The following is a 25,109-nucleotide window of genomic DNA, read 5'->3' as shown; positions in this document are numbered from 1 at the left end:
ACATCTCTGTTTACCAGAGTCACAAATATTTTACCTAACTCAAAATGTTCACGTATAACAGTAAAGAGTTGAGCTTGTTGGTACATACCTGTATATAGATCAGCTTGAACTTTAGAACTTTATTGTCCTTTGCTGTCCTTCCTTTCTTCGTGTTTAAGCCTAGTTCTAAAGTTCAAAAAAGTTCAAGCTTATCTCTTTACGGTATCAAAATGTTATCGCGAAGTATCGTAGGTCGCATAAAATACCCATGATTGGTAGAACTTTGCGTCGCAGCATTAAACATTAAATTGTGGTTGTGTCCTTGAACTAAGGAATTAATTACAGCGCATAAAATAATGAAATGGGCACCTCGTCACCTTATATATCATGAATATGATTTACGAAATACATTTCACAATATGTATATGAGCACACAACTTAGCTAAAAACGATAAAGTTTTCAAAATGTGGCGAAAGTTTTCGAACAATTCTTTCGGTCTATCTTTTATAAAAACACCGAGCGGCAATCGCAATGCATATTTTGCTTGCCAAACATTGTTTACACTCAGCACCGCGATGCATGCAACGAATGATGCAGAAAGAAATAACCAAAATCGTTCTTTCTAATCTACACGCACCTTCGCACTCAGATTGAATCTGGTCCAAAATAGCGCCTGCCCAATTGAATATTTTTTTATACATGATAAACTGGCATAGCATGGCTGTTGAGGGTTGTACTTGACAAGAGGCCGGTCAATTCAATTTGCAAATAAGGATCACCCTTGCTAATTGATGATTTTAACGCGATAGCGTTAAGGAGCTCGTGTCGCAGAAAAGACGATTTCGGTGGCGTGGCGCGAAAATCCTCATTTGTCAATAGGGTCATGACGTCACAACCACATGTCCTCGCGCGAAAATTTCAAACCCACAACATTCACGTGAATCTAGACGTCACGCCTGGTGTGAAAATGATTAAAACATGACATGTGAAGCTAACTAAAAGTCGCTACATCTCTCAAATGATCTCACTTTATAGAGCAATTCCTTCGCATTAAGGAAAAAAAATTGAGTAATTTTAGGCGGGATTCCAACCTAACCTAACCTAACCTAACCTAACGCAACCCACGACCCTTCGGTAGCGAGTCAGACACGCTACTAACTAGGCCACGCAAGGCAGGCTTGCACGGCGAATGAGAAGGCGATGCGAACGGAGCCCAAAAACGTTACCGCGTTCCAATCTTAAAGGCGAAGCTTAAGCGTCTCTAAGATTTTTTGTTAAACAAAACGAAGTAGTGTTTCATCTTCTACTCTACATGGCACCACTTAATTGGAAACTCTCTGACCGTTTGCGTGCGTAACCGTCATAGTTCCGCCACGAGCCCCTGTGTACTTCGTTTTTGCCCAGCCCTGAGACACATAAACGTTATGCTCACCGCACAAAAGAGGCAATAACAGACTTCTATATGTTTGAAAAGTTATATGTTTCGAGAACACATAGTTACTTAAATTTGCGTCAAAATTAGAAATTGGTGCGATGCTCTCCCACATCTCTTAAAATGTACCTGTAGAGAATAAAAACGCACAGAAAAATTTAGGGGTGCATTGCTTTGAGGTGATCGGCCCTTGAATTATGTTGTCAAATCTTCAGCCACTAATTAAATATATTTTTATTATCAATAATAATTTTTGCTTTATGAAGTTCACATAACCGCTTGAAACTGACACGGAAGGGCGATACTCGAAACTACGCGAGCTGTTGAGTCTGCGTAAACGTCTTTTTGTTCGATGATCGACAGTATGAAACATTGCGTTGCAGGGTATGCCAAAAAGGATTTTGTGTTCACATGAAAGATCGGAAGGCAGATACACGAAATTTGCAGAAAGAGAGAGATAATTAATGTTACTTTTCTAAATAATCCCTTATAGAATGCCTAAGTGCTATGGGGTTATCCCCGTCCAGCTTCCCCACCCCCGAGTGACACAACACCACTTTCCATATAAACATTTATTCACTCACATTGTAGAGTTCTCCGGCGGTCGCACCTCACGGTATCCAAACGTCCGTCCTCTTTCACGTCCGTCGCACCACTCCCTCGTCCTCCCACCGACCCCTCGAGCCCCCGCCGGTCCTTCCCTCGCACCCCTTTTTCCCGGCGCCAGGCCGACGGGTGCCTTCCTCCCGACGTGGGTGTTCTCCCGGCTCCCCATCCACGCCGTCCAGGCCCTTGGGGGTCGGGCTCCTTTGAAGGGGGCCCGAGGACGTCCGCCGCCGCCACCAGCCGGCCACTATCAGCCTCGATCGGCTACCGAGGGTGCCGACGGCTCGCCCTTGAGCCGCCCTCGGCCGCCAGCGTCTGGTAGCAATCAGGCGGCGGCAGAGCGGGCCCCTACACCACCCCCCCCCCTCAATCCTCAGACCCCGACGCCGCCAAGAAAGAGTCCAGGTCAACGTCCATCAAGGACGGCGACGGCGGGGTCCGAGTGATAGGCCCTCCGGGCCCGGTGGCAGATGAGTCCGTCGGGGTGGGGCCGATGAACTCGGCAGGCCGGACCGGCTCGGACTGCCTCAGCGGCGGAAGCTCCAGGGCCCGCGGGATCGGCGCGGCAGGGGGGACCAAATCTGGGGCCGGAGTCAGGAGCCCCGGCCGCTCCCTCCGCAGCAGCTTGAGGGCCGCCTCGATGTCCTCCTCGGTGGCAGCAGCCGCAGCCGCTGCGTCTTTCTTCCGTTGGTCCCTCTCCGTGTGGAGCTTGCCCCCGGCATGGGCCTCCTGGCACACCACCAAGACGTGGCAGACCGGACAGAGGGCCGCCTCCTCCTCTGCCGTGTAGACGGCCGGCGGCTCGTCGTCCCGGTCCGCCAGGGTCAATCCCCGGAAAGGTGGCCTCACCTCGGACGGGTTGACCCCGCGGGAGGGGCGGTACTGGTCCCTCCACCTTGCGTGGGACGCGTAACCGACTGCCTCCCTCCCGGAGACCACCGTCCATGTAGCAGCCGACCGCGTCTTCTTCTTGGCCTGCTCCAGGGGTTTAGGCCCAGCCGGAGGCGGTTGCGTGGAGTGGGAGCTCGAGCGCCCTCCCCTGCCCGACCGGACGCGCCTGAAGTCCTCGGGCGTCCCATTGTCGCCCCCCCGGTTCCGGGACCCGCGACCAGACCTGGACCTCGAGCGGGGGTAGTAAACCCGCTCCGTCGTCCAGGGCTGAGTTCGGCGTTCGCCGCGGTGGGGTCGGCCCCGTGCACCGCCGTTGGCAGACATTCTGTGTGGGAAAAAGAGGTGGTTAATGGATGCGATACACTAGTGCCTTTTGGCCCTGAGATTGTATCTCCGGGGATTTTCCCCAGCGTTGCTTGTCCCGCCTGCCTCCCCGTCAGTATCGTCAGGATCGCGGAGGCAGTAGGTCTTTAAGTCGCCCACGTGCACCGAGCCGGACACTTCGCCCGTGTCCAGGCGAGCAAGTCGGTAGGTCAAACGTGACAGTCGTGCCGCGACCCGGTACGGCCCTTCCCACCTGTGTGCCAGCGACGCCGCAAAACCTTGCGCCGCGTTGCTGAGAGGGTGTGTTCGCCTAAGGACCAGATCCCCAACGGCGTAAACCAGGTGGCGGTGCGTTTTGTCGTACTGGGCGGCCTGCTCCAGCCGGGCAGCGTCGAGGTTCTCCCTGGCCGTGCGGAGGGCGTCCCCGAGTCGGCCACGGAGTTCCGATGCGTAGCGAGAGATGGGGCGGGGGTCAGCCTGCCCACACTCTCGGAATCCATTTTCCAAGGGATACGTCAGCTCCTTTCCCAAGTTCAGGTACGCGGGTGTCAGTCCAGTCGATCGATTTACCGTCGTTCGGGTTGCAAAACCGAGCTCGGATATGTTCGCGTCCCAATCCTTATGCTTACCGGTGAGTGTCACCAGCATCGCCTTCAGGTTCCGGTTCACCCGCTCGGTGATGTTCGCCTGTGGGTGGTAAGGCGTTGTTCGTTTGTGCTGGATATTGAGTGACCGGCACGAGTCCACAAAGACCTTACTTGTGAACACCGACGCGTTATCTGTGATCAGAGAAGCAGGGAAACCGTAGCGACAAAACGTATCCAACAGTCTTTCCCAGATTCTTGCAGACACTAGCTTTCTGAGTGGGAAAAGCTCGACCCACTTCGAGAAATGGTCCGTGACGACGAGTAGATACTGGTTTCCGCGTGGACTTCGGGGCGGTGGTCCGATGATGTCACACGCGACCGTCTCCCAAGGGCGCTTGCTGATGACAGGTTGCATCAGGCCGGGGGGCTTCCCTCCCCTGGGCTTCGCCACTTGGCACGCTGGACAGCTGCGGGCATATCGAAGTACCTCCCTCCTCATTCCCGGCCAGGTCACGACACGACACAACTTTTCGTAAGTCTTCTTGCCGCTCCCGTGGCCTGCCAGGGCCGAGTCATGAAAATACCTCATCAGTTTCCGCCGCAGCTTCCGCGGAACGACGATTTTGAAGGGGGATGGGTCTCCCTCGTGTTCGTCCATCTCGGGGATGTACCTGAGCAACAAGTTGTTTTCACCCAACAGATAGGAATCGATCTCTCTATCGACCCTCGCGCCCGCGTTTCCGGTGTCCGCTGCGTTGCCCTCCAGCGTTTCTGACACCCGCTGTCCCGTGCCAGCGTTTCCAGCGTCTGCTGCGTTATCCGCTAGCTTTTCCGACACTCGCTGACAGAAACCATCTGTTTTCTGGGCTTCCAACAACTCTTCCCTGCTCACAACAGTACCCCAAGCGTTCATCTGTTCATTGGTGGCATCACACACAGCCGCACAAGGCGGGGTATCACCTTTTCCGCCACCGCTCGCATTGCCGCGAGTCTTTCTCTCCGCGTGGATGGCACCCCTGGAACCAGCTTCCGGCGCGTGACCGGGCGCTCTCTCCTTCTCGCCCCTTTCCTCTGCATTCCCGCAAGCATGCTGTCGTAAGTGGAGGGTTGCCCGGGGCAGTTCCCCCGGGTCAGTCTCCACGGGTGCGCGCGACAATGCGTCCGCGACCTGGTTCGCAGTGCCTCTGCGATACTCTATCTTGTAGGCGTAGCGCTGCAGAGTGAGCACCCAGCGGGCCAGTCTGCCGGCTGGTTGCTTCAGCCTCTGAATCCAGGCGAGAGCGTTGTGATCAGTTTGGATGGTAAAGAGAGCGCCATCCAGGTAGAGATCGAACTTATGCAGGGCATACATAATTGCCACTCCCTCTCGCTCGGTGGTGCTGTAGTTGCGTTCCGCTGGCGTGAGTGTGCGGCTCGCAAAGGCGACGGGCCTTAATTGGCCGTCGTGCTCTTGCAACAAGACCGCTCCCACGCCGTAATCGCTGGCGTCTGTTTGCACCACAAACGGCAAGTTTAAGTCCGGCAGTCGCAAACTGGCAGTCGCCGCGATCGCGCGAGTGAGAGAGATGAATGACACCTCTTGTTCTCGTTGCCAGACGTACTTCGAGCCTTTGCGCAGCAGCTGGTTAAGCGGGCGGGCTAGCTCGGCACAGTTGGGAATAAAATGGCGATAAAACCCAATCATTCCTAGAAACCTTTGGAGGCCTTTCACCTCCTGCGGCCGAGGGAAATCAAGGATGGCCCTTAACTTCTCGTCGTTCGGTTTCAAGGTTCCCTCGTCGACCACAAACCCAAGGAGATCGATTTTCGGAGAAGCGAGCTGTACCTTCTTCGGGTTAATCGTCAACCCCGCATCCCTCATTCGTCCAAGGATGATCCTCAGGTGAACGAGATGTTCGCTGAATGACTTGGAGAAGACCACAACATCATCCATGTAGGCCATTGCGAAATTAAACCTGGCGTCTCCCAAAACGATGTCCATAAGTCGCTGGAAACTTGCCGGCAAGTTAGACAGTCCGAAGGGAAGGCGAGTAAACTCAAATAACCCGCGATGGCAAGTGAAAGCAGTCTTCTCGACATCGGCAGGAGCGATCTGAATCTGCAAAAACCCCCTGCTGCAGTCTAGTGTTGTAAACACTCGGGCGTTCCCCAAGGAATACATGATGGATTCGATCGACGGAAAAGGATACGCATCCCTCGTTGTCAGAGAATTGAGTTGGCGGTAGTCAACGCAAAGCCTGGCTGTCCCGTCCTTCTTTGGAGCTAGAACTACCGGGAAAGCCCAAGGACTTTTCGATCTCCTGACCGCGCCCGTGTCAATCATCTCGTCGAGGGCGGCGTCTAGGAGGTTTCTTTTGTGAACGCTAAGCGGCCGGGGATTGCAACCCCAGGGCTTAGCTTCGCCGGTGTCGATCCGGTGCTGAAGGACGTTAGTCATGCCCGGCCGTTCGGTGAATGTCGCCGAAAAGGGGCGCAAAACGTCCGCGAGTGCATGCCTCTGCTCGGTCGGGCCGTCGAAAGACGCGAGCACGGCCTCCAATTCCGCCGCTCCAACCTGCGTGACGAGCGCCTCTGGCTGGAGCTTGGGACACCCAGCGAGAGCCGTCGTACGTGGAGCGCAAGGAACACAGGGCGGTGGGTCGGCGAAAGGTATCAGCGGAGTAGACGGGTCGTAACGGTACCCATTGTTCCGCAGGTCAACGATGATGCCTTCCCGAGAAAGGAAATCTCGCCCCAGTATGACCGGAGATGTGAGACCCCGAAGGTACACAAAACGTTGCCTCTTACGTCGACCGTCAAACTCGACCTGAAGGCGCAGAGCCCCCTCAGCCCTCGTCATGCCCGTTGCCAAACGCATGCAGATGTCGACCGGTCTTAAACTCCTCCTCCTCTCGCGGCATGCTTCGTACACGTCGTCACCGATCAGACAAAGGGTAGCTCCGGTATCTATCAATGCTGAGAACTCCCTCCCAGCAATGTTAATCGTCATGTAAGGTCCAGAGGCAGAGAGTCCCGTCTGGGCTCTACATGCCAGTGGGGCAAACGCGTCCGCGACATCAGTGGGACATGTCGGCGACACGTCTTCGTGGGGCTTCCCCACGGTACCGCGTCGCCCCTCCCTTTCGCCGCTGGCCAGCGGCGGGAACCTGGATGATCCGGTTAACGCCGCTGGCCCCGGGCGTTTCCCTGGCGCTGACCGTCGCGCTCGAGCTGCGGACAGTTACGTATGATGTGGCCAGGCTGGTCACACCGGAAACAACGCAGGGGTCGGCGGCCCGGACTCTGGCGACGCCCGTCCCTTTCATCTCGACCGAAACGGGGCGCGTTATCTCCCCGCCTCGCGACACCACGCGCCCCGGCCGCGCTGGCCCCGACCGAACTCGAAGGCCGATTCTCGCGGCCGGCGCGGCGTCTCTGCTCGTACGAGAAGGGGTCTAGCGCGCGAGCTGAAACGACTTCTCGCGCCTCGCGCCTAACAACCGCGGACACCGACGCTGCCTCGACGCGGGGGGTCGGGCTTTGGGACCCCGCCCAGGCGCAGCTAGGCTCAAGCGATTCCTCCGGCCCAGGCGTCGGCGCGTAGCGGAGCTCAGCAAGCAAGTCCGCCTGAACGACGCGCGCCTCTCGAGCCAGAGCCTCCAGGGTGTCGAAGCTGCGCCCACGAAGGTACGGCTTGAAGGATGGGTGGCACTGGCGGATTACGCGCGAAACTTGGTCCGCGTGACTCGCCGCGGGGTCTGCTCTCGAATAAAGTTCCTGAAGTGCGCGCACGTACTCCAAAAGGCTCTCGTCAGGATGCTGCGTGCGCGTGTTTAATTCCTCGCGGACGCGCCTCTCATAGTCCGGCGGCAGAAACTCGCTTCGGAAGCGCTCATGGAACGCGGCCATCGATGAGGGAGGCTCCTGAAGCCTCCACCAACGGGCGGCATCCCCGACAAGGGCGATTGGCAGGATCTGCCGGATGACGGTGTCATCCGACGCGCCAACGGCCGTTTGGTAGGTGCCCAGGCGCAACAGGAAGTCATGAACAGAACTCTCATCCGCGTAACCCGAATACGTGGGCAGCTCCATCGTAAGCCGCGGACGCGGAAGAGTCACCGGCGCGGGAGCAGTCGGGCTCTGCGCCGCAGCTAACTGCCGCGTAAGTGTAGCGAACAGAGCTGTCATTTGCTCCATGAGCTCAGCCGCACCCGAAGGCGCCTGCGGTTGCGCGATGGTCGGACTCTCAACCAGCGACGCAGTCGCCCCTGCGGGGTTAGCCTCAGGGGGAACGGCGGCTGTGGGTTCCCGTCTGCTCGGCTGGTTCGCGCCGTTTGAACTTCCGTTTCCCTCGCGCCTGGACTTCGGCATCTCGACTTAAGTCAAAGCTCTCTGCCTAATCAGAACCCTTGGCAAATTGGTCCCCGCTCCAAAATTAAACACAAGTAGAGTGGTGACACCCGGGAAGAGGAACTGGACAAAGACAATTAATCGGGCCCCACGTTGGGCGCCAGTGTATGGGGTTATCCCCGTCCAGCTTCCCCACCCCCGAGTGACACAACACCACTTTCCATATAAACATTTATTCACTCACATTGTTGAGTTCTCCGGCGGTCGCACCTCACGGTATCCAAACGTCCGTCCTCTTTCACGTCCGTCGCACCACTCCCCTGTCCTCCCCCCGACCCCTCGAGCCCCCGCCGGTCCTTCCCTCGCACCCCTTTTTCCCGGCGCCAGGCCGACGGGTGCCTTCCTCCCGACGTGGCTGTCCTCCCGGCTCCCCATCCACGCCGTCCAGGCCCTTGGGGGTCGGGCTCCTTTGAAGGGGGCCCGAGGACGTCCGCCGCCGCCACCAGCCGGCCACTATCAGCCTCGATCGGCTACCGAGGGTGCCGACGGCTCGCCCTTGAGCCGCCCTCGGCCGCCAGCGTCTGGTAGCAATCAGGCGGCGGCAGAGCGGGCCCCCACAGTGCAAAGAGGTATGCATAAAGATGCATGCAATGATATTCCCTATTATACATAAATAGCGCGAAGGACAGACAAAGATTCTTAAAATTCTAATAAAAATCACATTTCATCAGCTTGCATGAGCTCGAAACTTCGCAAAATACTGGCTCGGAAGGCTAATGTTATATTCGGTTTTAGGTGCACTTGTTTTGGTCCCTCATTTTACAACACCGTGCTTTATCAGTCATGCGCTCTAACATTTCTCTAGGCTGCCGTATATCATCGCGAGACTGCTATCAATACTGTACAAGTTTACAATTTGGACAACTATTGTAAGTGTTGCGAACATCGCACTTCTCCAGAAAGCTGAACGGTTTAACACGGTACGGTACGGACGTGACGTCATCACACTCTATGCTGACGGTCATTGCCGTTTGTTCTTGCTGAGAAAATTAAATTCGATGGTGCAAAGTGCACGCTGCAGGAGGTTGGCGCTCAGTGAAAGTCAAGAATTAGAGAGGCACGAATTCTTATTATAAGTGCATCGTCGTGAGGAATGGCTTAGCGCCTAGCACAACAAAAACGCGCTTTTTGGCAAGAGTGTTTTTGCAAACAAAGTAGTATCCAGGGCTACGGTTTATGATCCACAGAAAATGCGAGGAAGAGGAACCTTTGCAACACAGTATGCTTTTAAAAATACGCCCCCCCCCCTCCCTCCCCCTTCTTTATTTTTTGTTGCTCTAACAGATAATGTTTTGCATTCCTGAGGAATCGCCTCCTCCGTTTGGGTTTGTTAATTTGACAATTATAGTTGTGACTTGTTAACAGGAACCGTCCATGGCTTTTTATTTTCACCCCGTGAAGTTTAAAGGGGTGATAAAACGACATCGGGTTGGAATTTTCATGACTTTGCAGAGGCGTACTGGTCCTAGTCTGGCCCAAGTATACTCGCACAGGCCGCCCCTGATTCAGAAGCTTCTTTGTCGTGGTGAAATGGCGATGATAAAATGAGACTGTTTCTTTCAGACTTGCCTTCGCAAAGATTGATGACGTAATTGCGAGATTGAAACCACCCTTTTCACGACCGTCCAGCGTGGCTCGTGGATTGTACAGGAGACCTGCGTGAGCACTCGACTTCGGCTCGTAACAGTCAAGGCCTTGGCGGACACTCGGGTAGTGAGTGGTTCGTGTCCAACCACTGCGGTGATGAGAATAGCCGAACTAACACAAAACCAGGAGCTCAGCACCCGTTTTCTACTTTGCGAACCTATAGCGCGTGGCTAGGAGTGATGTTGGCGGTATAGGATAGGCACCAGGCCACGTGACCGCTTCTGGCGCCGAGTTGAGGGGATGAACGATGCTCATATTTCTATAATGTTTTATAGCGACTACCATTGCCTAGAAAAATTGCTAAAGCAACTTTATTTTGCTATTAACGCCAGGAAGGAATTCTAAATAGTATTTAGTGAAGACAGACAAATCGTTTCATGGTTCCTTTAAACAAAATACAGAGGTGGTCGAAACTCGGGGACTAACTTGAGAACGACGCTCCTGTGAGACATAGAGCGATTGTCAACGTTCGGATGTCCCTCTGAGGCCTCTATGATCTTTTCTTTTTTTCAGGTATCCTTCCCGTACACACATGTAGTTCTACGTAACGTAATATTAATAAGTCACATTTAGTTTCTTTCAATACATCTATTCTCAGGGACATCTTTCCAAAGCAGTTCAGCAACAACGAAAGCATGACCTCAATAATCTAAAATTGGTCGCGCAACGTTTCTTGTACTTTCAGTAAAAACGTTAAGAAGTAATCCCTGACGTTGATAGCTTAAGAAAATACCCATTAGTTTCCCCCTCCGCGCCATAGCAGATGCAGAAAAAAGAAAGAAAAGAAACATCTTCCCCCCCCCCCGCCCCCCTCCCCTCAACTCTTAATTAGAACAAGCGGCCACAAGACCTGACAGTAATTATATTCCGTCAGTGTTATTCATAGTGATGCGCTGGGATTTAGAAAGCTAAGAACTTGGGCTGGGCTTCAGATATTGTTTGAGTTGGGCTATTATCATCTTTAATTGAACACGAGCCGTTACCCGAATTTTGGCGATACTGATTGTCATGAACCCGAGCACTCGACTCTGTGTTTTAAAATCGCTTACGTTACGGTGTCACATGGCTCTTGATGTGAAGTCGTGAAGTTATGTTACGTCACGCTGTCAACAAAATTAATTAATCTAGTGACTTCATCAAATTAAATTGACTTGACGTAGTGAGTCACGTGACGTCACGGGGTCACGTGACATTACTTGACAGCATGTTTGACACCATGACGTTACGTGACCGGGTGACACATGGTTGACAACAGTGTCCATGCAAAGCGCCACGAAAAGCAACAGTTTATCGCACATTGCAATTCTATACATGTCGATTTGATCAATACATAGAAATACAGCTGCCAGTTTTTTATTTCTCAAATATTCATTTCGTGACACTTCAAAAAACAAAACCACCCTGAACCGTTCTGAACCGGTTACCGTTATATTTTTTTTCCGGTTCGGTTCCGGTTCAGTTCCAAGATGGCGCGGAGATTTCGGTTCGGTTCAGTTCCGGTTCGGCTAAAAATAACGGTTATGTTCCGGTTTTTGGTTCGGTTCGGTTCCGGTTCGACACCCTGAACAAAACATCGTCTCGTACCGCATTCGTTGGAAGTGTGCTTTCGTCATGATCATTCTTGCAAGAACTGTGCGCTCGGGCCACTTCTATCGTTGTGCTCGTCAACCCAATCGGGAGCACGTTTTATTTTAACCTATTTGTGTTCTCTCACAAGAGCCGGACACCGTTTCATGACATCATTTATTTATTTTTTTCAAAAGAACGCGAGTACCCCACGCTCGGCCGTGCAAACTATAGCAGGATACAGTTTTTTTATTATTTTTTTCATATTCGGCTTCGATTGATAATATTACGTCAGAGTTTAAATCTATGCTGTCGCATCTCAGCATGCATTTTCATTATTCAAGTTTCGCAATACTAAACAAAACAACAGAAGTGAACTTACCTGCACTTTGATGGAGAAGTATCAATTTCTGTTACGAAAACATTTTCACATCAGAACCACCGGGTCCTCTTATCAATCACCGCTCCGTCCTCGAACTTTAGCGAACGGGTGAAGATGGTCCATGCGAGGAGCCACGAAACTCGCCCTGCAACCCGGCACGCTATCGGCTGCGGCATGTTCACATGGTTTCTGGAAAAACTTCGAACGTCCCGGCACCATAAAAGCTCAAAGCAACGAAGAGCTCCAGAATTGGCGAAGGCGGCAGGCCCAGAGTATTCGCACTCCAGCCAGAGCCAGCAGTGTGCATGCTACGTTCGCATGCGTGAAGCGGTCCTGCACAAAAAATTCGCGGTTACTGAAGTGTTCCAGCGGGTTCAGGCGTTCTCTAAAACACCGTCTTGTCACATGTTTCGATTAGTTGTCGCCGGCGTCGTCGTAGAAGGTCTCTTCTGGCCTTGAAACGGAGTGCACGAACTCCGCGAACGACTGGTTGGTCGACAAGACACTCAGATCTCAAGTCCAGGAGTGGCTCCAGGAATCGCCGACCTACCTTAAGTTTCACGAGGAGCCAAAAGCTTGCAATGTTTTGTTGTTATCTTTTCTTCTTCATATCAGTATGGTTTTATTTTATTTTTGTGCGTTGCGCATTGTAGCGCGTGTAAAGAGCCTCTTCACAGCACTAAGGTGAATCGGTTCAGATCGTGGCACGTGTTTTGGACGTAAGAAGCACTGGAAGAAACGAACACCAAGATTTTGCAGTAGGGTCAAGAAAACCCGGATTAGTTTTGTTTAATCAGTAATGCGTGCATCAGCATTTTACCAAGTTGTACAACTCGGTATCAAGTAGCTCGTGGAACTTTGCACCATCATTGCAACGTCAGCGCGCAGTACGTCGAATTGAAGTTTGGGGGTTTAGTAAATGTGGCAAAGTGTGTAAAGGCCCGTTCACACTCTTGCGACAGACTAAGACCGAGAGAGGCCAGCCCGGTTTTTAAGCCTCTTGCGATCTCTTACGACCAGCTCCGCTGCAGTGCATCCGGTCCTAAGAAGTAGCAAAAGGCTTAAAATCCGGTCGGGTCTCTTTCGGTCTTACTCGGCCACAAGAGTGTGAACGGCGCTTAAGACTACACCCTCTTGCTTAGATTGATGCCTCCAATAAGAGCACTTAACTAGGGTATGAGTGAAATCACCAAACAGGGACAACCAAAACTAATGCTTTAATTGTGCACATGAGCAGTACACGACCTGTAGGATGCAGATTTATACAATATCTTGTGACTTTCTTACACACACACACACACACACATATATATATATATATATATATAATAAAACATAAGTAAATGAAAACGCCCGAAAACAACTTCAAAACTCAGAACTTATAAAAATTAAAGCTTTATTTCCCAACCGTTTCGCCGGGAGGACCTGGCTTCGTCAGGGGTTCGTCATATATAAATATACAGGGTCCGATCGAGAAAAGTAAACCCTGCTTTTCGGCCCGCGTAAAAAAAACTACGCATCGCAGAACGCTCAAACTCCGCCAGAATGTAACTGTTGTGGTCCAAACAAGATGCCAAAGTGGAAGAACATGAGCTTACCTGCATCAAAAGATAAAAGAAAAAGCGAGAAATCTCTACGGGGAGGCTCCGACCCCGGAGAGACGCAGACGGAGGCCGTCTGCTTTGTGTTGCATTGCATAGGTGGCGCCATCACCTATGCGGGTTGGCGGGTTATCACGGGCATCTGCCGGGCTTGGTGGCAAATTCGGAATTGTTCTCTATCATTTCTGAAGTTTCACTTACGCACTGCTTTTCACTGCAACGGAAATGTAGATTGCATGCTCTAATTTGTTATAGTCTGGTGCATTTGCTCAGGCATAACATTTCTTTATGCTAATTATTTTAGCAGATGTCGTCTGCTTTGCTCTTCGCAAACCCGAACACCGGTTCTCCCGTTTATTACTTTTAATCTCTACCGTATTTCACTGCACTTTCCTGCCTGATGAGGCAATTAACCCAAAAGCAACACGTGTACGTCGTGGTTTGGTATTTAAAGCACAGAAGCTTAAAGGATGCTCGCTGCCGATACCGTCGAGTGCACCGTTCCATGCCGCCGTAAAGAGAACCATGTGGAGGTGGGTCCAGCGTTTTGGGGAAGTGGGCACCTTCGCGAACAAGAAGCACGTCCTCGCCAGCACGCCAGAGAAAGAACAGCTCGCGTGCTTTCGAAGTGAACCCGCACCTGTCCACGAAGAGAGCGGCGAGTCTATTTGGAGTTTCAGATTACACTGTGCGCCGGATTCTTCGCAGACACAACCTCATGCCTACAAGTTTCACGTTCTCCACGAGCTGAAGCCTGAAGACTATGAAAGACGGCTCGATTTTTGGATCTTTTTAGATTCTAAGGATCACGGCCAACGCCTCCCATCTGGACTTTCTTCTGTTCTCGGACGAGGCCGTCTTTCAACTCGACAGAAAAGTCAACGCTCAGAACTGCCGGTACTGGAACATCGGCAACCCGCACTGGACAATTGAGAAGTCTCAGTACTCTCCCAAGGTAACTGTCTGGTGCGGGGTTCGGAGGGGGGTGTTGTTGGGCCTTTTCTTTTTTCGATGAGCCTGTAATGGGCAGAAGTTATCTGCACATGTTGAAGGAGGCGTTTCTTCCCGAGCTCAAGGCTCTCTACATGCAACGACGAGTTTGCGTATTCATGCAAGACGTAGCGCCCCCACACTGGAGGACCTCCGTCAGGAAATGGTTAAGTGACACCTTTCCTGGACGCTGGATGGGAAGAGGCTCGCCCAGCAGGCCATGGCCACCGCGATTCCCTGAGCTAACGATCTGTGATATTTTTGTATGGGGGTTCATCAAGTCACAGGTCTACACCTGCCGAATCTCCACCCTCCACGTCCTCAAGCAACGCATTGAGGCTGCGTTTCAGCTCATTACGGACGAACTGAGAGCTGCGGCGTTTGCCAAATACGAGGCGAGACTTCGACATTGCACCTGGCAGCTGCGAGATCACGTTGAAACAGAACCGTAGGACTACGGTGTTGGCTTCCAGTGCCTGCCTCTGACGCACTCCACATACATTCATCTGGAAGCAAGAATAAATTCCACCATGTTCGAGGTCTTTTCCCGTTTTTATTTCGTTTACCTCTGCCAAATGGCCCTTTTTGGGGCTGCCAACTACGGTTGTCGGCTGCTGAGCTACTGGTGATCGGCGCTCTACCGTGTCTCTCTCATCGGCTGTCTCCGGAATATGCAAATGGTGAACCTGGTTCTTTGACGGGGCAGCTTAATTTCCCAGCATTCTATCTAAATACCAAGCGACCAAGAGTACTGAATTCCTTTGATAATATTAATTATAATAAATTCGAACGTGTTCCAGACTCGACATAATGAGTAAACCGGGTCACAAAGTCGCTGAGTTGGCATCTTCTGCTTCTCTCTTTTTTTAAATTTTATTCCCAACAAAAACAGAAAAAAAGAAAAAAAAAAAACAAGTACGCAAACATACAAACAAACGGTACAGAAGTTAAAAAAGGAAAATATATTGGGCCAGCTGAAGTTCATCTGCAACCGAAAGGAGGCTCCTCTGACGGCGGAGCCCAAATATTGTAACTTAAAAAAAAGAACCAGGTTATAAACGGTTTATTGGCACTGAGCAGACTTGGCCACTAGAGAAAGCTACCACGTCCGTACCGAACTTCGCATAATTAGCAGCACCAAGTGTCGAAGGTACTACCGAAAGGGAAGGATAGGTGCACCGCGGCGCTCGGGTTTGCGAAGAGCAAAGCAGACGACGTGTTCTAAAATAATTAGCATGAAAAGATGTTATGTCTGAGCAAATGCACCGAAATATCACAAAGTAGAGTGTGTAATCTTTATTTCCGTTGCAGTGAAAAGCAGTGCGTAAATGAAACTTCAGAAATGATAGAGAACAATTCGGAATTTGCCGCCAAGCCCGGCGGATGCCCGTGATAACCCGCCAACCCGCATAGGTGGTGGCGCCACCTATGCGATGCAACGCAAAGCAGACGGCCTCCGTCTGCGTCTCTCCGTGGTCGGAGTCTCCCCATAGAGTTCTCGTTTTTTTTTTTTTCTTTTGTCTTTTGATTCAGGTTAGCTCATGTTCTGAAACTTTGGCACCTTGCTTGGACCGCTAGGGTTACATTGTGGCGGAGTTTCAGCGTTCTGCGATGCGTAGTTTTTTTATGCTGGCCGAAAAGTAGGGTTTACTTTTCTCGATCGGACCCTGTATATATTATTGGTGTTTTCACTTCAAATCGTGGAGACAAAAGGGTATAATCTTAAAGGTCGCTGAAAGAAGTATATGTTATGGCGCCGTCTCTAAAACCGCAGTAGCCACAAACCGCAAGTTCTTCGGATTTTTCGTTCTCGACTTGCGAATTTTAAAAGAGGCCGCGGCAAAAAACAGTGTTTTTAGGATCCGTCGTGGGTCTGACGTTTCGCTCGATGTCCCGCCGTGGATTTTCAGCCCACATTATATTAACTTTTTTCAAGCACTCTGCGAGCACAGGTAAAAGACTCTAATAACATAAAATAATTTTAGGCGTTTTGCTTTTTTTCTGTAAATATGTCAAATCGCCCCCTCGGTTAAATGTTTACGAAATTTGACAATTCAATACTGGCGATCTCCTTGGGTTACGTCCCTAGTTTTTATGTCTATGGAGAGCCCAAAACACGCTCTTTATATATAATATAAATCACTCAGCTGCATAAAATTTCATTTGTGGTACGTTTATGTTAATGTTATGCGAAAACCAAAAAGTACCAATGTAGAAAGCGATGTTCTCAAACGACCCAGTTTTTAATTTTTTTTAAATTTTTGTTAAAATGTGGGTATGATAATTGTCTTCTCGGAAAGCTAGTCGAAAAAGTGTGTACTTTGTTTGTATATTCTATATGTAAGCCTCAATATCGGAAAAAAGAGGTTTTCGTTTTGCAAGATCGGAGTCAGGCTTAGCGACCCATGCGTTTCTATGAATTTCGAAAAAGCTTTCTTGAATTTTGTCTGCCTTTCGTAATCACTTATAAACTCATTTTGAGGTATTAAACAGTTATTTATATTCTGATAAGAGCGAGAAACCACGGGAAACATATCTAATCAAATCAGCAGGCCGAGTAGACCTTCAATATCGAAGAGGCATAGACTTTGTATTGTTTCGATTTGTAAAACTTTCACTGTAAACTAGCATGACTAGCTATTAGCTATCATATTACTAAGACATGGAAAGTCACCACAGCATCAATATATTATGTACAATTCTTTACAAAACCTAACGGTAGGGTTTCTTCACGCACATCGCACAGATCACCACGGAAGGGTCTTTCACTTCAGTAATACACAAAAGTGAAGACGTAGAAACAGTCTGAAACACACGGAGAGATTGTCACGGAGAGTGGTAGGGAATAAAAATAAATAGATAAGAGTAATATTGCCCTACTCGGATCTTAACGTAAATTGCGTTAAAAAATAAAAGAACTGGGTTCGTGCGGTGACGAGGCGATAGGTACGCGCCTGGTGGAGAGTCAGACAAAGTTGTCGACGACACCTAAAGGTAAAACAAAAAAATTAAAAAAAATTATCAAGGCAGAAAAACTCAGCCGCACACGGTAAGAACACAAACCAACTCCTCCGGGCATCGCCTGAGCGGGACACAACCAAATACGTGCGATCACACTCTCCACAGCCCCGTCAGGCCTTTACGCCATGACGAAATAAACCCAACAAGTAAACAATGCTAACAAACACTCATGAAATAAAAAAAAAAGTCTTGACTGAACGACGCTGAGTCCAGTCTTAGGACTCTGAAGCCTGGCAGGATGACGGCGTCCAAATGATGCTCGAATCTATTCGTCACTCTGTTCCTCACAGCCGAACAGTGGTTGTGCGGAAAAGAGTGAAGAAGAGATTCGAGCAGCGATGCGGCGAGAAGGTAAACGACACGTAATTTACCTCGAGCTTCGGGAGAGGAGCTTTCGAGGTCGTTACTGTAGTAACTCAAACTTTCTCTTTCCCCTTTTTTTTTTTTTAAAGAGCACGTCAGCCGGCGCTAACTTTTCATCTCAGGAGATGGCCACTCTTCACAAACGGTATATAGTTGACAAAGAGGTTGACTTTGACCCAACTAGTCTCCGGGCAGAATAAACACAAGTATATTTACCAACACGCTCGTTTTTAATGTTAGTCTCCGGGCTTTGCTCTTCCTAAAGGAGGCAACCTTCCAGTGCTATCGGAACTCCGCGGAGAGAGAAAGAGCACGGCCGTATCAAGGATAAGGTGCTCGAACCTTGGGCTAATACGCGGTATCGTTTCACGCGTGCACGGATCGCTGGTGGGTCATTCCATGTGAAACGTCCCAGACGTTGCGCTCGACCACCTCCGATTTCTAAAAAAAAAATTCATGGGCTTCGGCCACAATATCCGTAGCCATACCCTAAAATAGTTTTGACGAAAAAAAATTTGTGATGACGTGAGCGCTATTTTAATTTTTTCAAAACAGCGTGAAACTGGGCATTACTCAATAATTTTCGAAAAATCAACTTTTTTATGAAATACCCCACAATATTTTTTTCTTAAATTTGCACGGTTGTCGGCTTACAATGTGGTTGAGTTTGTGCAGTTTTGCTTAACTTAAATATTTTAAAAAAATGCATAATTTTATTCAAAAATAAACATCTTTGTTATTTTATTAAAAAATATATAATTGCTCCCGGGACCTAATATAACTGTTTACTGGTTGCCCTCTAGGTATATAACCTATAAAAATATTTTAAACCGCTGAATTAAACACCTTGCAGTAAAACAAAAATCCTGAATTTGCCAAAAAGTGCGTTTTGACGCATAAACACCCGTTTATTCCACCCTGAGGTGGTCCAAGTAAAAATACAAAATATGGTGGGTTTGGAAGAACAATTGATCGTCCTTTGATTCTGAAGGTTTAGTCAGAGTAATTTTTGTATAAAGCGAGAAAACATTTTTTGAAGTTGAACTCTCGCACCACTACCTGGCGTCGGGTAGTGACCAAAAATAACAAATAAACAGGAAGAAATAAACGTTTAATGTGGCGAACTTGTGCCAAAAATAAAAGAGTACAAAAGATAATAATAGAGCGTCGCGGGCGTCGAAGTCGGCGTGGCAGCAGAGTCGAACGCTGGGGCGAGACTGAATCCTGCTTGCCAGGCGGAGCCGCTTTTGTACACGCGTTGGCTTCTGGAGCGTTCGATGTAGAAGGTTCGACGCGGAGAACATTCTAACCTCGAATCAGCTAGACGGTTCTCGAATTCACTAGAACATCACATTACAGTGTAAACAAAAATGCGCAGCCGCGGCCAGGAATCGAACCCTGGCCCTTCGCGTTGGAGGTAAGCGCGATAACCGTTGTGCTGCGGCCGCGGTGCCTACTTGGCGCGCGGCATTACTCCCCCCCTTAAAAAGTGCATCGCCTCGATGCAACACAAAACAAAGCACATTGTTGTTGTTGTTGTTTACGGGTTTTATGGCGTAAGAGCTCCGATGGCCATACCGCGCCAAACTAGGTAAGCTGAAAAACACTGGTAAAAGTACATTCACTAGACTAGAATTTGGCTATAATTTATGTAAGATACCTGTAGTTTTGAGGAAAGCTAAAAGACGTTCAAGTGATATGAGAGGCTGCTCCCCAAGAAATAAGACAAGGTGAAATGGGATGTTGTACTTGAAAAACTCAGAGAAATAGATCTTGTATTGTTGTAAAAGGCCACGGCAAAGAAAGAGAACATGCAGAACAGATAAAGCTTCCCCACAGTGCTCGCATATCGGCGGTTCCTCACCTATAAGCAGGTATTGATGGGTTAGGAATGAATGGCCGATTCTCAGCCGGCACAGGAGGACTTCGTGTAAACGATTTTTATTATACGAGGTTTCCCATGCACCAAGTTTTGGCTTGATGACATGAGCTTATTGTTATCGGCTAACTTCCATTCAGATTGCCAAAGTTGCGAGAGTGAAAATTTTACGGACGCTTTAAGGTCTTGGTAAGGTATGCAGACATTCGATGGTAAAAGGTTCTGTGAAGAAGCAGCTAGTCTATCTGCAGCCTCGTTGCCTGCGATGCCCACATGGCTCGGGATCCAGCAAAACTCAATGTCCTTCCCACCAGCGAGTCCCTGTTGAGCTCTGGCCCGTACAAGTCGAGTCAACTTATTCGTAGTTGATGTGATAGAACATACTGCAGTAAGAACACTTTGAGAGTCTACAAATATAATGGCTTTCATCACTTTGTTCCTGATTATATAGTCAAGTGCTGCCAGAACACCATATAGTTCGGCAGTAAAAATGCTGGCGATATTGTAAAGTCGAGTAACATGGGTAAACGAATTTGAATAAACAGCTGAACCGACATACATTAAGGACTTGGCACTGTCAGTATAAAACTGGCGGTAATGTCTGTATTTTTCTTGCAGAGCTAAGAATTCCTGTTGTAGAATGAGCGGAGAAACATTATGTTTATTAAATTTTGTAAAATACCAATTGCAAGCTATTTGTTTCATATCCCATAAGGCAGTATGATATGCACTTTCTAGGAAATGGACACCCTCACGTGGCAGGTTAAGGGAGAGACGGAGACTCTCAAAACGAAGGCTCAAGGGTCGAATAACAGTTGGTTTATGCTCGAAAGTACGATAAAACTTAGACTCTCGAATACTATTGTGGGCTGGATGGCTGGGTTCTGATAACACCTTGTAGGCATAAACCAGACTTAGATACTGCCGCCTTTTTCCCAATGACATTTCATTGGAGTCAGCATACAAGCTTAAAACAGGAGATGTTCTGAAAGCACCCGCCGCAAGACGCAACCCAAGGTGATGCACAGGGTCAAGCATTTTTAAGGCAGACGGCCGAGCAGACGCGAACACAACAGACCCATCATCAAGGCGCGATCGTACAAGAGAGAAGTACAAACGAAGTAGACACCTCCTATCAGAACCCCAAGACTTGTGTGAGAGGACTTTAAGAATGTTCAAAGTCTGCATACATTTCTGCTTTAGCCATTTGAGATGGGAGACAAAACTAAGCTTACTGTCAAATATCAATCCCAGAAACTTTTGCTCAGTTCTAACTTCGATGGTATTTCCATTTAACAAGAGAGAGGGCTCTAACCAGAGACCCCGCCGTAAAGAAAATGGAACACAAATAGTTTTTTCTGGAGAAAACTTAAAACCATTCTCGTTAGCCCATTTAGTCATTTGATTTATGGCTAGTTGTAGCTGCCTTTCACAACTAGACATATTACATGATGCTACAGAAATTTGAATGTCATCTACGTATAATGAATATGATACTGAGGAAGGTATGACACGACAAAGAGAGTTAATTTTTATGGCGAAGAGGGTTACACTCAGTACTCCTCCCTGAGGAACACCATTCTCCTGGAGAAAGCTGTTGGATACTGTCGTGCCTGACCGTACACGGAAGAAACGTCCACTAAGATAGTTTTTTAGACAATGAAGTAATCTGCCGCGTACTCCATACATGAACAAGTCACGTAGGATTCCATGCCTCCAAGTGGTATCGTAAGCCTTTTCTAAATCAAAAAAGACAGATATGCAATGCTGCCTATTCACAAACGCCTCTCGTACAACAGTCTCCAGCCGGACTAAATGGTCTATGGTGGAACGTCCTGATCGACACCCACATTGATTCACATTCAAAATATTGTGTTGCTCCAGGAAATAAACAAGACGCTTATTAATCATCCTTTCAAACGTTTTACCCAAGCAACTAGTCAGTGCAATCGGTCTGTAACTTGTAGGAAGTGAAGGATCTTTTCCAGGCTTTAGTAACGGAATTACTTCTGCCTGCTTCCAATCGGCGGGGAAGTGTGCATTGTTCCATAGTTCATTGAAATATGTCAGGAGGGCTGAGAGTGACTCCTCCGATAAATGGCGGATCATCTCATAATGTATTCGATCAGGACCGGGGGATGAATTCTTCCGGATTTTGAGAGCCATTTGAAGCTCAACCATTGTAAACGGCTGATTATACAGTGCAGAGGCTCCTCCTGCCAAGCTGACTTTCGTTTTTTCTGCATCTGTTTTAAACTTCAGAAACGCTGGAGAGTAATGGGATGAGTTTGAAACGGCTGCAAAGTGAGCACCCAACACATTTGCCTGGTCATGTAAAGAGCTTACAGAAGAAAAAAGAGGTACTGTAAAGCATCGATATTTGCCTTCAACCTTGTGCAGTCGGTCCCACACTTCCTTTGCTGGGACATAACAGCTTATAGAGGACAGATAGCCTCTCCAGGACTTCCTCTTGGCCTATTTCCTGGTCCAACGAGCTAGGGCCCTATTTCGCTGAAACTCTATCAAATTCATGAATGTTGGATATCTGCGAAATATACCCCATGCCTTGTCCTGTTTTTTTTCTTAGTATTGGAACAATCATCATTCCACCATGGTTTACACTTTTTGGGGATGCTAGAGGAGGTTTGAGGGATGGGGCGAAAAGCGGCATTAGTGATCTGTTGTGTAATCTATGTGGTGGCTTCATCGTGTGTTAAGGACAAGAACATGGAAGGCTTAAGCTCTGCCTTTAGGTTGAATAGACTCCAGTCTGCCTTGTCAAGTTTCCAACGAGGGGTACGTTTCATAAGGCTTGAAACTGAAGCAAGACTCTCCAGAATGATTGGAAAGTGGTCACTTCCAAAAGGATTATCCAAGACTTTCCATGTAAATGAAGAAAACACTGAAGGGGATGAGATGGAAAGATCGATAGATGTAAATGAATTGTGAGCTGCACTGAAAAAGGTTGGTTTTCTCTTATTCATGAGGCTCAGCCCAGATGTTAATAAAAACCGCTCAAGGACTCCACCACGTAAGTCTTGGCGGGCGCTACCCCATAAGGGGTGGTGAGCATTAAAATCTCCTAAAAGTAAAAAAGGGTGAGGGAGCTGTGCAACAAGTCTTTGGAGATCATGAAGATGCAGTGGAATGTTTGGTGGAATATAAATAGATACAACAGTGATGAGGCGATCCAAAAGTAGGCGCACAGCCACTGCCTGAAGAGGTGTGCAAAGAGGAACCTGCGAGCATGCGACTCCACTTTGAACAGCCAAAGCTACTCCATCTGATGCATTTGATGAAGGGCGATCTTTTCTAAAAAACTGATGGCGACGTAACACTGAATTATGATGATCATTAAGATGTGTCTCTTGTAAGGAGAGAGCTATAGGACGCAATTCGTCCATGAAAAAATTGACATCATCAATGTTTCGTAAAAGACCGCGGCAGTTCCACTGCATAAAAGTAAATTTAGACATTATTCTAAAACACAGTTAAAAGATTAGTAAATAAGTAAAAGTAGTAAAGGACAAGTAAAAGTAAAACCTTGACTTTGCCGCGCAGGGCAAAAAAAAATGTCCTACGTCACTTTGTAGGGGTTACTGGTTTTTTGCTCTTATGCTTAGATTTAGCTGTCTGCCAGTCCATGTCGTCTTCATCAGACGCTGGCGCAGACACCTCACTGCTGTCATCCATTGCCTCCGCCTCTTGGGACGGGGCTTTGGGTAAAGCTTTGGGTTGGCTCGGAGCGCGGGGCTGCAGGCCCCGGCCACGACCTGATCCAGCAGAAGAGGCAGCAGGTGTGTCGGGCAGGGCACTGCCCGACTCCACCCGTTCCTGTCCCTTTTTCGATGTTGGAGCGACAGAAGAGACATGCCGCTCCTTGGAAGAGGATGCTCTCGCCGACGAGTGCGGACGAGAGCGTCGACTTTCTTCCCTGGAAGGGGACCTCGGAGTGCGGACGGGCACGAAAGCTGCAGCTGCCGGCCCATCCTGAGAAGGGGGGGTAGCCTGTGCACACTCTCCGCCAGAACGGAGAGGCTGCTGCCCTGAAGGTGCAGGGCAGTTAGCACTCTTGCTGGAATGGTCGGGAGACCGACCTGCTGAAAGAGCATGCCCAGGGAGCTGAATCTTCAGCTTGGGCGTGGGGGACTGCAGTGGCTTCCCATTGTCTGGAAAAGACGTCTGGGTTGCCACTGCCACTTTCAGTGGTGCAGGCCCCCGCTGCACCACCTCTGCAGAGCCGCCTTTTTGCAAGAACGCAAAGCGACGGCGTGCCTCTGGATAAGAGAGATTTTCCTTCACTTTCAAGGTAAGAATAGCTTTTTCATCTTTCCAAGTGTTACAAGAGCGGGAATACGCAGGATGGGGACTGTTGCAATTGACACAGTTGGCGTCGTTAGAGCATGTATCTGCTTGACGGTTAGCCTGACCGCACTTCGCACAAGTGGCTTTGCCTCGGCAGTTCTGGGATCCATGACCAAATCTCTGGCAGTTAAAACACCTGCGAGGATTTGGCACGTAGGGCCGGACTCTACAGTGGAGGTACCCAGCCTTCACAGCCTCTGGCAATGTAGTGGATTCAAAGGTAAGAACTATGTGCCTTGTTTTCCGTTCTTGGCCGTCGCGGCGCAAGGAGATACGCCTTGCCGCTACAACGCCTTGGTCGGAAAGTCCCTCAACTATTTCACTGTCTGAGGAGTCATGGAGGTCATCCTCAGAAATGACCCCCTGGATGGTGTTTAGGGTGCGGTCAGGTGTAACTGTGATTTTCTGGTCAGATATGGAACTTAAAGCAACAAGGGCAGCAGTCTGCTGGCTTGATTCGATTTCAGCAAGCAGGTCGCCAGAGGGCAATTTCTTGGCCTTGAATTTCTTTCCGACAGTAGATTCAAGTATCTTGGCTACAAGGAAGGGAGAAAACTTTGATAGTGGTTATTCAGTTTCAGAGTGCAGAACCAAGAACTTTGGGAACCTAGCAGGAATAGATGGTGTGTTGACTGTGGTTGGGACTTCGGTGCGGCCCCTTTTCGGGGGCCGATCGAGGAAGGTTTTTGCCCGAGAACCCATGACATGGGGAGGAACATTCAGTGCCCGGGTGCACCGCCCACCACGGAGCCCAACAAAGAGGTAGGTAATGTGCCATAGCAAGAAAGGCTTGGCTGACACAATTACACTACCAGTGCTGCCCGGGCACTATACCCTAGTGTGGTTGCAGAGACAGGACCTGTTTCCACTCAAGGTTGGTCCTTGCCGCCTAAGAAGGTGAAAAAGGAAGGAAGAGAGTGTAGAAGAAAAGAGAAAGAGGTGGGAGGAAAAGTGGAAGAAGGAAGAAGAGGGTAGAAGAGGCGACTGACTGAATCGTCCTCGTCGGGCCAAGCCAGGACACCCGTCTACGAGAAGCAGAGGTCGAAGCGGTGTATTGCCTCGCCCGGGGGGCCCCGAAGGGTCCAA

The 25,109-nt window shown here is 49.3% G+C and overlaps 1 protein-coding gene across 1 annotated transcript; it reads right to left on the bottom strand.

The window, feature by feature from the left end:
* Positions 1 to 2,384: 2,384 nt before the first annotated feature.
* LOC120846453 lies at positions 2,385 to 8,403 on the bottom strand. Its single transcript, XM_040218212.1, has 2 exons — positions 8,394 to 8,403; positions 2,385 to 3,234 (listed from the first exon to the last, which is right to left on the bottom strand). Exon 2 carries the CDS (start codon positions 3,231 to 3,233, stop codon positions 2,385 to 2,387), a length of 849 nt encoding a protein of 282 aa, XP_040074146.1. The 5' UTR covers position 3,234; positions 8,394 to 8,403.
* Between the last annotated feature and the right edge of the window lie 16,706 nt (positions 8,404 to 25,109).

The sequence above is a fragment of the Ixodes scapularis genome, unplaced genomic scaffold, assembly GCF_016920785.2.
Source record: "Ixodes scapularis isolate PalLabHiFi unplaced genomic scaffold, ASM1692078v2 ptg000480l_1__unscaffolded, whole genome shotgun sequence".
NCBI lineage: Eukaryota > Metazoa > Arthropoda > Arachnida > Ixodida > Ixodidae > Ixodes > Ixodes scapularis.
The sequence above is the reverse complement of the archived record's forward strand: the minus strand, read 5'-3'. Positions and strand labels throughout refer to the sequence as shown.